The sequence below is a fragment of the Gobio gobio genome (genome assembly GCF_949357685.1).
Source record: "Gobio gobio genome assembly, chromosome: 1".
Classification (NCBI taxonomy): Eukaryota; Metazoa; Chordata; class Actinopteri; order Cypriniformes; family Gobionidae; genus Gobio; species Gobio gobio.
In genome coordinates this window covers 46,283,442-46,299,329 of record NC_137097.1, presented here as the reverse complement: position 1 = coordinate 46,299,329, position 15,888 = coordinate 46,283,442, and the positions used below count along the sequence as shown (strand labels likewise).

At 37.8% G+C, this 15,888-nt stretch overlaps 1 protein-coding gene across 1 annotated transcript; it reads right to left on the bottom strand.

Moving 5' to 3' along the window:
- Positions 1–859: 859 nt before the first annotated feature.
- Positions 860–11,983, bottom strand: asphd1 (aspartate beta-hydroxylase domain containing 1). Its single transcript, XM_079818841.1, has 7 exons — positions 11,802–11,983; positions 11,629–11,704; positions 10,784–11,226; positions 9,813–10,019; positions 6,628–6,835; positions 5,015–5,128; positions 860–1,555 (listed from the first exon to the last, which is right to left on the bottom strand). The coding sequence occupies exons 3-7, from the start codon at positions 11,207–11,209 to the stop codon at positions 1,446–1,448; spliced, it is 1,065 nt and encodes a 354-aa protein (XP_079674967.1). The 5' UTR covers positions 11,210–11,226; positions 11,629–11,704; positions 11,802–11,983; the 3' UTR covers positions 860–1,445.
- Between the last annotated feature and the right edge of the window lie 3,905 nt (positions 11,984–15,888).

The following is a 15,888-nucleotide window of genomic DNA, read 5'->3' as shown; positions in this document are numbered from 1 at the left end:
GAATAAAGCTTATAAATCATACTTTTTTTGATAATTAAAAAAATGCAGAACGTTTTCTGTGATTTAGGGTTAGTGTAAGGGGATAGAATATAGGCCTACGGGTTGTACAGTATAAAAAACATTATGAGAGTCCTCACAAAGATAGCGAACCAGACGTGTGCACTGAAAAAAAATATTATGGCCTGATTAAATTAAGCATAAATAATTTGTGCTCGTTTAAATAATTTAAATTTAGTTTTTTTATTTTAATTAAAAAAATGAATTGGTTTTATGGGAATTGCATGTGTTTTTGTTTAAATTGAGCTAAAAATAAATTGATTGCGACCACTTACGATAATTTTTTTTAGTAAATTCAACAAATCATTTTTGTCAGTGTGTGTGCGAAAAGTATAATGGCTGTTTAATCTTGTTTTGTGTGCGTCCAGTGTCCGGTGTTAAAGCACATTGTCAGATTAACTGGTGGGATTATACATCTGTTGAAATATATATTTATGCCATTTTGCTGTATTATGCCAGTACTAAACAGATCATAACACACATTACATCATACACACATTATTTTTAAACGCATCATCCTGAGTCTCTTTCTGTCTGTCTCGTCATTTTACCCTGTCTCTCATGCATTTTTGATTGTATGCATCCCCTGTAACCCCTTCGTGATATTTCATCCTCTTTATTTTCTAGTTTTTCTACTCTCACAGGGTTCAATGCAGGAAGATAAAATTGCTGACAGAGGAGACCTCCAACCCCAGGTGTGTGTTTGGGTGCTGAGTGAGTGTAACTGTCCTGCTGTGAGTGTGTGAAGGTGAAAGTAAACTGATACTTCCTCCCCCTCCAATGTCACCAGACTAGAGAGTTTAAATTTAACAAAATGTTTTATTTTAACTCAGATGAATACATACTTGATATGCAGGACAGTCATCAAGTGCATTTTTGGCAACACGATCAAAATTCATGACGCATGCAAGTAGTCCGGTCATATACAGTATGCTGTCTTCAGTGTGCTTCACAGGTCTGAAAATAAATCGGCATCTGATGAAATAAAACAAGATTTATAGCATAGCTGTGATTCGCTTGTACAGTATTTACGGAGAACCTTGTATCACAGTATACATCAGAGAGGTCAGGAGGAGAAATCAGGCACAAAAACGATAGAACAGGAACGCGGGATTATCAAGACAGGCACAAGTCAAATGTAGATATGAAGTTTGAAAATTGTTCGCATGTCATCACAGTATCTGTGTGCTCAGGGCTCAACAGTTCTGACTGAACTGCTTTGACTAAAGGATTTCAAATGGTTTCGGTTGAACAGAGACACATTAAATATGTGGTAGTTAATCATAAATATCCTCATGAACTTTCAACTAAACCAATGTTTTGCGAACTTTAAAACAACATTTTCTGCATTTTGCTATGACGTGGGTTTGACCAGTGCATCCTGGGAATTACTGCTCTGGGGCAAAGATGTAGTCTAGAGCCTGTCTTTCCGCAGCAGCCACGTTAGGATGCCACAGGTCCACACTGAAGATAACTCTGGGACCATCTTCAGCTCCCCCTAGAGGACAAACAGAAAAATGTTGAGATATCTGTAGTATCGCAGTTATTTCTTCTACAGTTTAAAATCAGCATGTCAAAATGTACTTATTTTTTATATGGCAGTATTTATTATAATTATTTATCTGTGCACATTTTTTTAATGTGCTATTGTAATCTTTAATAGAAATAAAAATGTGCTTTGTCTCAAATTTCTACTTCAGAAAAGACTAGTTCTGTCACTTTTAAAAGTAATGCTTTACTTTATTGTGCGACTCCGTGAAAAAGTAACTATTTTTGTTACTTTGTTACTTTTTATGCAAAGTTATGTGCTATGTTATACTTTTGCTTACTTTTACTCAACTGAGCTGGGCTTGCTTGTTTGTTTTTTAATCAAAATAAATAAATAAACGTTCTTGTGGCCATTTCACAACAACCATAGAGGGTGCAGCTCAAACAAACCTTTTAGCTAAAAGTATATTAATACAGTAAATACATAGGGCCCTTTCATACACCCGGCACAATGCGAAGTCACAAGTGTTTTTTGCTAGTTTCAGCCGTACGCAGTTATCATTTTCACATTCTCCGGAAAAAAATGGCATTCGGGGGGTAAAATATGTGTTATTTTGGCAGGGCTGCCTGCTAAAATTCGCATTCCTGGGCCTGTATATCACATAATTGGGGTCGCTTCAACACGCGGACTTGGAAAACAACCCGCGGACATGGCAACACAGTGCAGTTGAGTTCTGTTGATATTTGACAACTAACGTTATGCGTCGCTCCGTTGCTCTGATTGGTTGTAGGTCTATCCAATTGAGGTCTTTCCTGGTTCGGTTGAAACACGCCCCATAATCACAGCCCAACGGACCAACGGATCAGACTCATATTCTGACGTCAGGCTAGCTGAAACTAGCACGTGGCGTCACATTGCGCCAGGTGTATGACAGGGCCCCTAAAGTCAATAGCACAGTATTTTTTGTGTTATTTAAAGGGTGCGTTAGTAATATGTGCTTATAGGCGGGTGCACAACGCGCATACACTCTGATTATTACAAACACAGGGATGCGCAGCAGCACAGAAAGCACAAGGATTCCTCTTTGGAGAAGTGTTCAGTCTTTCCTCTCTCATGGGAGATGAGACTCTGATTGGTTTATTGCACGTTAAGACCAAAACACACCCGTGACTCATTAAGAGACTAGGTACAACCCTTTTTGGACCATGCGCCTGGCACGTCAACGTGCTAGTGGATTCGGACACGCCCTAAGTGCACCTGCGCCATACGCTTTAGACTATGTGCTCAAAGTATATAAAGTATATACATACAATACATAAAGTATATTACAATAATCATCATGTTTACACAACAAACACAACGCCTACTGCGTTGTCTCTGAACATGGGGCCAGGAGAGGTGTCAGTCAATAAATGAGAAAACAAAGTAACTTGCGGTACGTTTTTGAAAAACGTAACTCAGATATTTTGTTGTAAATTTAAAAGTAATGAAATACTGATTACGTAACTTGTATTACTCACAATGCATTACCCCCAACATTGGTCTCAATGACGAAATTCAGAGATTTTGATATGAATGCAGACATTTCTCATGCAACTAAATTATCTATGCTAACTATCCATAATAATTTTATTATCCTACACTACCGTTCAAAAGTTTGGGGTCAGTACATTTTTTTACATTTTTATTATATTCATATTATTATATTTACTATATTTTAAATTATAATATTTTTGATTTAGCATGGATGCATTCTATTGATCAAAAGTGACAGTAAAAACATTTATAATGTTACATAAGCAGCACAACTGTTTTCAACATTGATAATAATAATGATAGTAATAATAAATGTTTCTTGAGCACCAAATCATCATATTAGAATGATTTCTGAAGGATCATGTGACACTGAAAACTGCAGTAATCACAGGAATAAATGACATTTTACAATATTAAAATAGAAAACAGTTATATTAAATTGTAATAATATTTTAAAATATTACTTTTTTAACTGTATTTTTGATTAAATAAATGCAGCCTTGTTGAGCATAAAATCTAACCAACCCCAAACTTTTGAATAGTGTGTCAATAACAATTTGTGTTGAATTGATCTCTTGATTTTATTTTAAATGATTTTTAAGAGAAACATCTGACACCCAGTTGACAGAAATGACAAAGAAGCATCTTGTTCATTGAAAATGATCCATGTGCCCTCTCAGATTTTTGCTAATGTAACATTCAACTAATCCCATTTTACACACACTGAAAAAAGTGAGTTAGATTTACATGATTTAGTGTTGTACATCGGTCCCACATGAATCAGTTAAGTTAAACATACATAATTAGTTCATATAACTTCAACATCATGGAGTGAAGTTATTTTAAGTGACCCAATTAAGTAGTCTCAAAGTAAATTTTATATGGCTCCCTGACATGATTCAGGCATTCAATTTAATTCATTTTCATATATTTAAACATCACACAACTGAATTATAAGACTGCACTAGTTAGTTATCAAACTTTTAGCTAACAATAGCATACATTAACATCTTAAATCAGTCCACAGCCTAAGCAAATGCTCCACTCTTCTCCACAATGGTAACCCTCTGTAATTTTACAATTAATTCCAACATAATTGTACATTAAGCACTATTACATACTATCAAATCTCCCCGTTTTCATCTGGCTCAAAAACACATACAAAAACACTTAATTTCAACATTAATCTCTTTCGATTCAACCATATGCAAAGCATGCTGGGAACTAACAAGCACCATCAAGTTAATGTCATTGTCGAATCATTCATGTAATCCCAACACAAACGGATTAAGTGAACTTAAATTTTACATTTATTTACGTGGATTGAACACAATCAAATTAAGTTAGGACAAAATGTATAGCAATTGTGTTGCTTTAGCTCATTCTAATTAAACAATTTGAACAAGCAGCAAACATTTTTTTTTTCAGTGCATATAAATGCAACATTTCATCTAGAGCATGAAGTGGGCCAGGACTACCACTGACTGGTGACCCCTCGGAAACATAAAGGCATAGCATAACTGGCATAACTCTTCAATAACTGAGAACTCAGTTTAGTTTTCTGATCTATGAAAAAGCAACCTCTAAGGCAGAGATGGGGAACGTTGATCCTGGAGGGCCACTCTCTTGCAGAGGTTCAAACACACCTGAAGCCAATCAAGGTCTTCAGGATTACTAAAGTTACAGGCAGGTGAGTGGTTTTTTTCTGGGTTGGAGCTAAACTCTGCAAGAGAGTGGCCCTCCAGGATCAACGTTCCCCACCCCTGCTCTAAGGGGTCAGACTTTCCTCTATTCATCATGTTCAGAATGTCTATTATCTTTATTATGGTAGTTTGGTGAGATAATTTTAGATCTGTTGCAGCTTCTCTCGTTTAGCTTTATGTCATTCAACATATTATGGTTAATGAGATTTGTACAATGTAGTTCTCTGACCATTATGTGAGATGGTATGCAGGAAAGAGTCATCCACAAGGAGGCAGTGTCCCTCTGACCAACATTGAGGCTCCCCACCCACCACCAGTTCACACTGAGCAGGCGTCTGAAGACCTAACACAGAGACAGAGCAAATGCAACTTCGAATTTCATGAAAAGAAAAAGACATTATGTTGGTTTTTATATATATATATACACACACACACACACACACACACACACACACACACATGTTTGTTTTTGTGAAATGTGAGGACATTCCATAGGCGTAATGGTTTTTATACTGTACAAACCGTATTTTCTATCCCCTTACACTGCCCCTGCCCCTAAACCTAACCCTCACAGGAGACTGTGCAGTTCACTTTCTGTGAAAAAAAACTTGTTCTGTGTGATTTATAAGCATTTTGAAAAGTGAGGACATGGGGAACGTCCTCATATTTCACCCTCTTTTTGTAATACCTATGTCATACCCATGTCATTATACACATTTGTGTCCTGATATTTCACGAAAACATGCCCACACACCCACACACACACACACACACACACACACACACACACACACACACACACACACACACACACACACACACACACACACACACACACACACACACACACACACACACACACACACACACACACACACACACACACACACACACACACACACACACACACACACACACACACACACACACACACACACACACACACACACACACAGTATATATACAGTGGGGAGAACAAGTATTTGATACACTGCCGATTTTGCAGGTTTGCCCACTTACAAAGCATGTAGAAGTCTGTAATTTTTTTATCAAAAATCCAGAAAATCACATTGTATGATTTTTAAGTAAATAAACATGCAAGTATCTTCTGTTGCTTCTGAAGGGCAGTACTAAATGAAAAAAAAATATTGTATTTAAACAAAATAAGAAAATCTTCATTCTGTTCAAAAGTTTTCACCCCCATCTCTTAATGCATTGTGTTTCCTTCTGGAGCATCAGTGCATATTTGAAACTTTTTTAATAGTTGTTTTTGAGTCCCTCAATCGTCCTCAGGGTGAAAAGATGGATCTTAAAATCGTACAGTCCCTGCTGGAGAGGGTTCAAGTATGCAAAAGAACTGAGAAAAAACTGAAGAATGTGCAGGAACTGGAGGATTTTTCTGAAGAACATTGGACAGTTTAACTGCTCAGGACAAACAAGAGACTCAAGAACAACCATCACAAAACCAAAAAACAGCCGTGAATCATCCAGGGAACGACACACAGCACTGAGAATCAATGGTTCATAAACTTTTGATCGGGGTCATTTGAATAAATTCAGCATTTTTTTTGTCTTGTGGACTATATGTAAAAAAAAATTATGTAAAATATCTTATTCAGGACAGTACTAAATAAAAAATAACAAGCATTTTGTATGATCTCCTTTATTTAGTTAAAATTATTCACATTTTCACAGATTCTGAAAGCGGTTCATATACATTTTCTTGCCACTGTATTACATAAGTATATAAAATATATATATGTATATATGCGCATCACCAGCCAGTTGTTTACAGGCAGTCCACAGAAGAGGATTTCTCTGTGATTTAGTGTTGTGACTTACCCAGATGGCAGCGCAGACGTGTGTTTGTAGGGCCATAAGCCCCTCCCAGTGTGGCCCCTGGACCCAGGATCCAGAAGCCAGCAGACCCCAGAGAGTTACTGCTGATGAAGGTTCTGAGCGAGAGGAGGGTTCGGTATGTGCATGGACACGCACGGCAGTTACTGGCCACACACACCCCAGCAGTATAGAGTGGGAACACTGTCTGGCCCTGAGAGATGAATACATGAGTTCATCATACATGCATACGGTATGCACACGACACATTTTCCTTCTTTATATACCTGCTGGCAATCTTTTGTAACAGACACATCATTTTTGTAGCCTGATTATTATGAGAGAATGATAAATTTAATGCAAACAGATCCCTAACAGCAGTGCAGTACAAGTATTGATTGGAAGATATTAGGAGAGGCCGAGAAGGACAGCCAGAGAATGAAAGACTCTTGGTGAATGTGCATGCTGGATGAAGTAGAGTGATGCAGAACACAAGTGATCTATCTATCTATCTATCTATCTATCTATCTATCTATCTATCTATCTATCTATCTATCTATCTATCTATCTATCTATCTATCTATCTATCTATCTATCTATCTATCTATCTATCTATCTATCTATCTATCTATCTATCTATCTATCTATCTATCTATCTATCTATCTATCTATCGATCTGTCTGTCTGTCTGTCTGTCTGTCTGTCTGTCTGTCTGTCTGTCTGTCTGTCTGTCTGTCTGTCTGTCTGTCTGTCTGTCTGTCTGTCTGTCCGTCCGTCCGTCTGTCTGTTTGTCAATTCAGTTGTGAATACTGCACAATTCTGATGAACTGTGATTGTATAGTTTGTGCAGACGTATAAAAATCAAATTAACAGATTTTACTGCGACTTTTACAGTTGTTAGAGTTTTTTTTATTCGCTTTGGTACTATTTTCACAAGTAAACATTACATTTTCAAAACTCTTAGCACAAAAATCCAAACTGATCACATTTGTAACGCAGCTAGTCATTCTTTCAAAACCTGATGTAATGCTTTCATTCCACATAATCATTGTTTCAAACACAAGATTATTGTAATATGTAATGAGCACATTTGGTTTCATCAAAGAAACACAACAGTATGATCTTCTTTCAGTCTAGTACTTTTAACAATCAGTTCATTTACAGTTTTTCTCAGTCGCTTTGGTACATTTCTCAGATCAGAATTGAAATTCTCAAAGCTACCTGTTCAATCTTCACATCGTTGTGTCACTTGTGCACATCAAAAAAGCAGTTTCTCATTTCTTTGAACAAGTTGCAAATGCTTGTGTGCATCCATGCAAATGATTATGTACAATTCTCTGCTGTTTCCTACATTATCAGTTGCTTATGTCATGTTGATCAAAATGTATTATAATGGGTCTCTGTTGAATAGTCTCGCCCCACACAACATTTAGGCATTAGTTCATAGCATAAGTCTTTACATGCAAAATGGTTGAACAAGTTTGTGGCGAGGTGGACGAGCGAGAGACATGGGAGGAGCGAGCGAGACCGGTGTGCCTCGCCGGTGACGTTCATTCTCAATCGCGCACACCGATCTCGCTCGCTCCTCCCATGTCTCTCGCTCGTCCACCTCGCCACAAAGTTGTCATAAAATGTCAAGCATATTTCTATACATTTCCATTAGACGTTCACATTTCTACTTTTGTTTTTCTGGATGCAGTGCTGCCTTTTCCTTTTTGTATCGCAATGACATGGTCTGTCAACAAATTACAGTACAAACAGTAAAAGCATAAATGTGAATCTTGTCCAGTCTCTTGCATTCAAACTCCCACATACACTAAGGGGTTACCTACTATTTACAATAATTGTCATCAAAATTTCAGCCATATTTACATCAGAACATCCCTCCAGAGTAAAGTTATATTGACAACATGACTAAGCAATTTGACTGTCTTATTCATACACAATGACACAAGGACTTGTCATTCTGATGGCACTGACATGTTCATTGACACAGATATTTACTTTTGAGAGATAGAAAAGAGACTGGCTTTTGCAGGTAATCCATGGTGTTTTGCTATTTGTACGAATTGTTTTGAGAAATGCACTTGCTGTTTTGCAAATGTCGAGGATGATTCGAGAAATGTACCAAAGCGACTGAGAAAAACTGTAATAGCAAACAATGCAAGATACATGTTTCAAATCTCCCTCGCTGAATTATCTACAGTAACACAGGCAACATATGCCTCATTAGAAAATACACTTACATTACCTAACTTATGTAATTGAATCCATAATGTTTGCAATAGTATTCAGTGTGTTATCAAAAGGTGTGATAAAGTTATGACACAGCCATGAGGTTCTGTGCTATAACAGAGTTTGCTGCCAATAAATGCTCTCACTTATGACTGAATATACTGTAGTTGAGCTTTATAAGGGTGAGTTACAGTAATGTGGCGGTCTCTACCATGGTAATCTGTTTACAGTATCACATGGTAAACATACTGTAATGAAAACATGCTGTATTTTATACCATCTGTCACCCTTCTTCTGATTTCTGATCAGTCTGATGTTACACCGTCATTGACTATTTCCACTCCCTTATACTCTATTCTGCTCTATTCACAAATTGCTAATATTTCTGTCCCACCTAATGCCCACATTTTGTCTCCATAATGTAGAGGCCACACACGCACACAGTTTGAACATAATGGTTATAATCTAAGATAAATCGCTTATAATGTTAAAATAATTAATTTCCTATGGTTATCTATATCGGAAATTGCAAACAAAGTAGAATATATGTCTATAGAATCAATATCTATAGAAATCTATAGGTGTACCAAATGATTAATTGATTAACCATTGATCAGTTGGAATAAATAATAGACAAATGAATTAAACTGAATGAGAAGAGATGCAAATCAAAAGTTTGATAAAGGGAATTACTGTGAATGAAACATTTATAAAGATGAAACACTTATTTTGTTTAGTGAAAAGGATACTTTGTGGTTTTGTGTATTGTGCTAACACAATTGAAAACATGCTGAAATGTTTGAAAAAAGTGCACTTTTGATGATCTGTTGTGATATTAGCACTATGAGTTTTGAAAATGTACACCTTGCTTGTGAAAAAGTACCGAATAAAAACAACTGTATTATAACACGTTGAAATTCCTGTAGCAGTTGCTTGAGACTAATTTACATAGTCACCTTTGGTCCTTGGTAGCTCCACCCTAGCTTTGTATCAATCCCCCTCTGGTACACTGCCTGAAACTCAGCAAGGATTTTGGGATAACTGGCCTCCAGAACCTCAATGTCATGACGATGCGCATCCCTGGGAAAGAAAGGTATGCTGGGAACATCTGGGAGGTAGAAAAGATGAGGCTTCTGAATCGATGGGCGATCATTGTTCCTTGCCTAGACAGCAGAAAGGAAGAAGTTGAGGGACAAACAGTGACATAAATGTTAAGCTACAACCATCAGGGGCGATTCTAGGATTTTCATTTTAGGCTGGCTCAGCCCCCAATGAGGGTATGATTAGAAAAATGGTAACACTTTAGTTCAGGGTCCGATTCTTATTAACATGCATATTACTAGGATATTGGCTGTTTATTAGTACTTACAAAGCACATATTAATGTCTCATTCTGCATGACTTTATTCTACATCCTTAATCCTACCCATAGGCAGAGTTTTATAACCCAGAGTTCCCAAATGTGAGGTAGTTAGGGGGAGAAAATGTAGATTAGTCTGATCTACATATGTGCATTTTAAGATGTTTTGAAGACCAAAAATTGGATAACAATAGCTTTAAAACCAATTTCCACCTGATATTAATATGTTTTATGAATCATTTTCTTAGACACGTTAATTTACTGAAGGCTACCAGGAAAGCTAGGTAACTAAGTTTATTAAATTCATTCAACCCCCCTAAAAAGGGCATACACTCTAAAAAATACTGGGTTAAAATGAACCCAATTGACAAATCCAGCAATTGGGTTGTTTTAACCCAGCGTTGTTTTAAGCAAACATTTAATCCAACTGCTGGGTTAAAACAACCCATTCGCTGGGTTAAAACAATTGTTGGGTTTGTCCATTTTCAACCCAATTTGGGTTGATTTTAACCCAGCATTTCTTAGAGTGAAGTGACACCTCAAATCATCCTACTTTCCCATCTCTGACCTGATTGCGCAGGCCCTTGTGAATTCGCCCCATGCCGGCCCAACTGTAGCGCTTAGCATACTCCTGTAGTGCTCTATACAACTTCCTGCTTCCCGCTGCAGCGTCGGTAGGGAACGGAGCATGGCTCAACACTGGTGTCAGGTAGCTCTCTGTTCCTTCCTCATCCTCCCCCGTCTCCAAAGTGATGGCGGCAGATGCTTTAGGGGCAGAGTGTCCGGGGTCGACCGGGGAACGGCTGGATGACCGAGAGAATGAGGACCGGCTGGAGCTGCTTTTCAGCATTCCAGAGTGAGATGGCGGGTCAGAACCTACGCGGTAGCAGTACCAGAGGAAGAGGAGCAGGACGGTCCAAAGGAGCCCGCTTAGGGGAGGACCACCCAGCAACGCACATGGGGGAAGCGGGACCAAGTCCAGAGACCAGGACATAATGATGAGAGAGTGAGCTGCGAGTGAAAGAAAGGAAGAAAGAATTATTAAAGAAGTTATTAAACATGATATTCACGAACTTGTGCTTGTTACGTGAGACTTTCTTCAGTCTGTAAAACCAATACACTTTGACGTAGCCTCCCTTCAACTGTGTTTATGAGCAATAATTCATATTCAGCTAACCACAGGTAATGGATATTAGATATATCATATAAAGATAATAAAGATTGCATAATGAGTTCTGCTGCAGTCAGTGTGTGTGTGTGGTCGCTTTCATTCTCAGTTCTCACGTTGCAAAACATTTCACACGGATGTCCGAGCGTGACGACGGAAATAACCGATTTTTACCGAACATTAGGCTACAAGTTACCATTCGGACACTTTAAATATGAAGCTGCGCTGTATGTGTGTTCGCTTACCACTTCTCCGCGTCTTACTCAGTCTCTCTTTCCCCCTTCGTTCTCACCACGTCCCTTCCTCTGTTTATCTGCAGCCCTGAAAAATACAGTAAATTCCGCATTCAATGCTTCCGTGAGGATGGAAGAACGACTCCTCCTTCTTTACGAAACAGACCGAAGATGTTTTGTATTACCTTTGTCCATGTACTGACGCATCTGAATCAGCCAGTCACTCTTTGCCTGGTTGTTAAGCTGTATTTTAAAATTCTATCAACCCCCTTGCTGTTAGCATAGAGGCATCGGGGCAAGTTTCAGCACCGATACGCTGGACAGCTCCTATGCAGAGCGTCGTCTATGTCTTGCGCTACTGCAGTATAACCACTGTGTGGCGCCAGTGGGGTAGACACAAAAACACCCTCAAACACCAACCAAACGCCACACTAGAGAGTCGGACTTATTGTGGCGAATCCTTTTTTTTGTGGTTTCAATGAACACTGAACAGGATCAAAAAACGGTTCAGTGATTCTTTTATGTCATCACGTGATCACTGGCGTCACTCCGTGAAATATTTGCGTACTCTAAACCACTTCCCAACCATGGTCCTGGAGTAGCCTACCACCAACACTGAACATTTTTCAAATTCACATCATATCACATATTTGTCTCACTTATTTGACACCCATCTGAGGCCTTGCAGTCTTTATTAATTAGGAGAGGGAGATATAAATGCAGTGTACAGTAAAAAAACGTTTCAAGTTTTTAAAAATCGCTATGACAATTTTTTCAATCCTTTTAACAATTTTCCTAAACTCTTAACGCAGTTAGCACAACATCTGTCTGTGTAGGCTATACAATTAACACATTTATTGTTGCTTTTACACAAAAGCCATATAGTTAACACAAATTTAAAATGCTTGAACTTCTTTTACACACAAGCTCAACCAAGACCAAAAAATTTATTTTTACTGCCAAATTTACCAATGCTTTAACACTTTATGTCAGAACAGATAACACCTTGTTCTAAACCTAACCTTATAGGCTAAAGTCAAGGTAAACAGCTATATTGAGAATTGAAACACAAATATATCCCCTGTATTTTATTCCATTGTTACTGAGAAACAGCTGATTGAATTTATGCAAATATATAAATCACAGCTGATTCCCATCTAGGAATTGTTCAGCTGTTGATGTTCTTTCAGTCACGTGGCCCTAATAATATATATATATATATTTTTTTTTTATTGTAAACAAGAATGAAGTTACAAACAAACTACAACAATACAATAAACACGAGTACTACACATAATATTAGAGTATTATCTTAGAATATTATCTTGACATGAAATAACATTAACAACAGATATAGAGGCTGAGTGTTATTGCATACAGGTTGACTATAGATATGAATGAAATGACAGAAATTAAATGACGAGAATAAAATAAATGACAGGAGTGAAGAAACAGAGGGGGGGGGGATGGGGGGGGTTGTGTGTGTGTGTGGGGGGGATTTGGGAGTTGAGTACGGATGGTGGATCTGGGAATGTGGAAGTGGTGGCCTTGCAGGGTTGGGGGAGTTTAATGAGTATGTGGGAATGTCTGTGTGTTAGTGTGTGTGTATGTGTGTGTGGGTGTATATAAGGAGTAATGCTGGCTTATTGTTGGGCCCGGGGTGATGGAAGCTGGATCACATAGGATGGTTACAGAGGGAAAAATATATATATTTTTTAATTTTCTTTACATAGGATAAAAATAAGTGGAATTAAAAAAATAGAAATAATTGATTGGCTGACTGATTAAGCAGACTGCCTGGGCACCCATACATAGCCACAGTGCCCCCCGGCCCAAGCACAAGGTATACCATGGTGAGGCGGCAGAGGGAAGGCCCTGCGCGCCATCCGGCCCCCAGGCCCCTAGCACACAACCCCCCACCCCACGAACAGAATGCTTGAGTGTGATACGTTTCAGACTGTCACAGTACAGCCGATAAGCTCTGGAATGCGGAGGGGGATCCTGCTCCAAAGAGATTATAATTGGGTAATAAATTAGGAGAGATCTAAAGCGGTATGGTTATTTACCCAAACCTGTCACACACACACACACACACACACACACACACACACACACACACACACACACACACACACACACACACACACACACACACACACACACACACACACACACACACACACACACACACACACACACACACACACACACACACACACACACACACACACACACACACACACACCCCTGAGTCTTCAAAAACTCAAACTTTGTGTCAAGACATGATGTATTGTGCTGCTTCAAAAGCAGGTTTGTTTTCCTTCAACTCTGTAAACATTTGGATTTTTTAGTAAGCTATTTTATAAACATTCAACTTTTGCGAGCTATATTTTCATTTATATTATTTTAAAAGAACAGAATGCTTGTGCATGTGTGATACACTTCAGTTTTCACAACACAGCCAGATATGCTATGGAAATGCGGAGGGTGGGAGGGAGATCCTGACTTCAAAGATACAAACTTTCTGTCAAAACATGATGTATTGTGAATCCTGTTGGTGTGAAATACACTTCAGTTTTCACAGTACCGTAACATCAAAAAACTCAAACTTTCTGTCAAAACATCATATATTATACTAACTTCAAACGATAAAACCATATGTCAAAAACTCAAAGGGGAGGGGAAACAACAAGGTCAAAGGTCATTCTGACCTATACCGGATGAGCCCCCTCACCCGGAAGCCCCGCCCCTAAAGGTCAACGGTCAAAGCCATAAATCATTCTGACATAAGGTATAGCATATATACTACTCCTCTGGTCTCTAATATGTAATAGTTTGTCTGTCAAAGGATTCAACATCTACCTCCCTCAGGGGGCAGAGGAAAGCTCCTAAATGAAGAACAGGAACTTGTTATTGTCAACATGGTGATTTCTGAAACTGAAGGGCATTCTATAAAGCTACTCTGAGATGGGTCATTCATTTTTTGTATTGAATTTCTGCAGCAAAAGAAACAAAATGCATGCATTTACTAAACCCAACAAAACAAAAATGTGGAGTCTTCAAACGACACAATCTATGATCAATAAAATATGCTGTCTATTGTATAAGGGCAGACCTGACACATACAATAATGCAGTTTCTGTAATTCCATCTAGTGTTAGTGTTTTTATGACATTGTGCTATGATTGACTAAATGTTCCTGTTGGAAGAGAACATGTGTTAGTGTTTTGCATAGTGTATTGTGTTAGGAGTTTAGCATTTTGCCAATTGAAAATGTTGGTGATGTGTGCGTTAAGAGTTTAGGAAATTTGTTAAAAGTATTGAAAAAATTGTCAGCGATCGTAAAAAAAAACTGTAAAAAAAGTACGTGTCCGTGCTGCCCTAAATGTTTTTGCTTAGTCAACTCAAATATCCAAGTTGTTAGTAGGCCTACTTCACATTTCAAGTTGACTAAACTTTAAATTTTAAAGCAGCATGGACACTTACTTTTTTAATTTGAAACAACCATTTTTTTAGTGCTTATTTGTTGAGCTTTAGTTTCCATAGTTTAGATCAACTTTAAATATAGAAGAGGTTTAGACACAGTACATATATGTTTATATAAGCCTATGTGAAATTTAGCTTAAAAAAAAAAAAAAAACATAAAGCATGTAATATTTTCCTGAATATTCAAATAACCCAAAGAAAACATCTTTAAAACAGAAAGAAAAGTCACCAAAACAGTCACAATCTGACCAAATTTTTGGGTAAGCCTTGCCAAAACACGTGAATAACTTTTTCCTCAGAAGGTGACAAAAAGAGCTACTTATTTCATATCGGACTTAATTATATAAGAAAGACATTAACCTTATGAATCAATTGAAATGTAATTTCTTTTACTTTAATTAGTAAGCAGATACTTTTGAGGCAAGGGCATGGTAGGCCTATTCTCACAATACTATTCAAATATGATATTATGTAAATACATTTTTACTAGCTCTTATTTTACAGTTATTTTTGTTGCTCTGCAGAAAACAGGCTATATCCAATCATTGTGCAGTTAAATTCAAACAGGTAAGCCAACATCATGGAAATGTAGAACCATGCAACAAGAGACACTCCAGAGGGAATGGCATTGAAAACAACAGCATATTCATTAGCGGTTATGAATTTCTGTAAAAAAAAAACTAAAAACTAGAAGCTTCAAAGATTCGTGGACGAATCGTTCAGAACGGATGTGAGCCGGTTCATTAAAACGATCCGACTCCAAGAACGATTCGGACATCGCTAATT

Bases quoted from the DNA above. Each gene is read 5' to 3' on its own strand.
- asphd1 (XM_079818841.1), bottom strand. From the start codon at position 11,209: ATGTCCTGGTCTCTGGACTTGGTCCCGCTTCCCCCATGTGCGTTGCTG. The intron at 10,020-10,783 runs GTCAGAGATGGG...TCTGCTGTCTAG, and splicing joins ACAAGGGCCTGCGCAATCAG to GCAAGGAACAATGATCGCCC. The intron at 5,129-6,627 runs GTAAGTCACAAC...TCTCTGTGTTAG, and splicing joins ACGTCTGCGCTGCCATCTGG to GTCTTCAGACGCCTGCTCAG.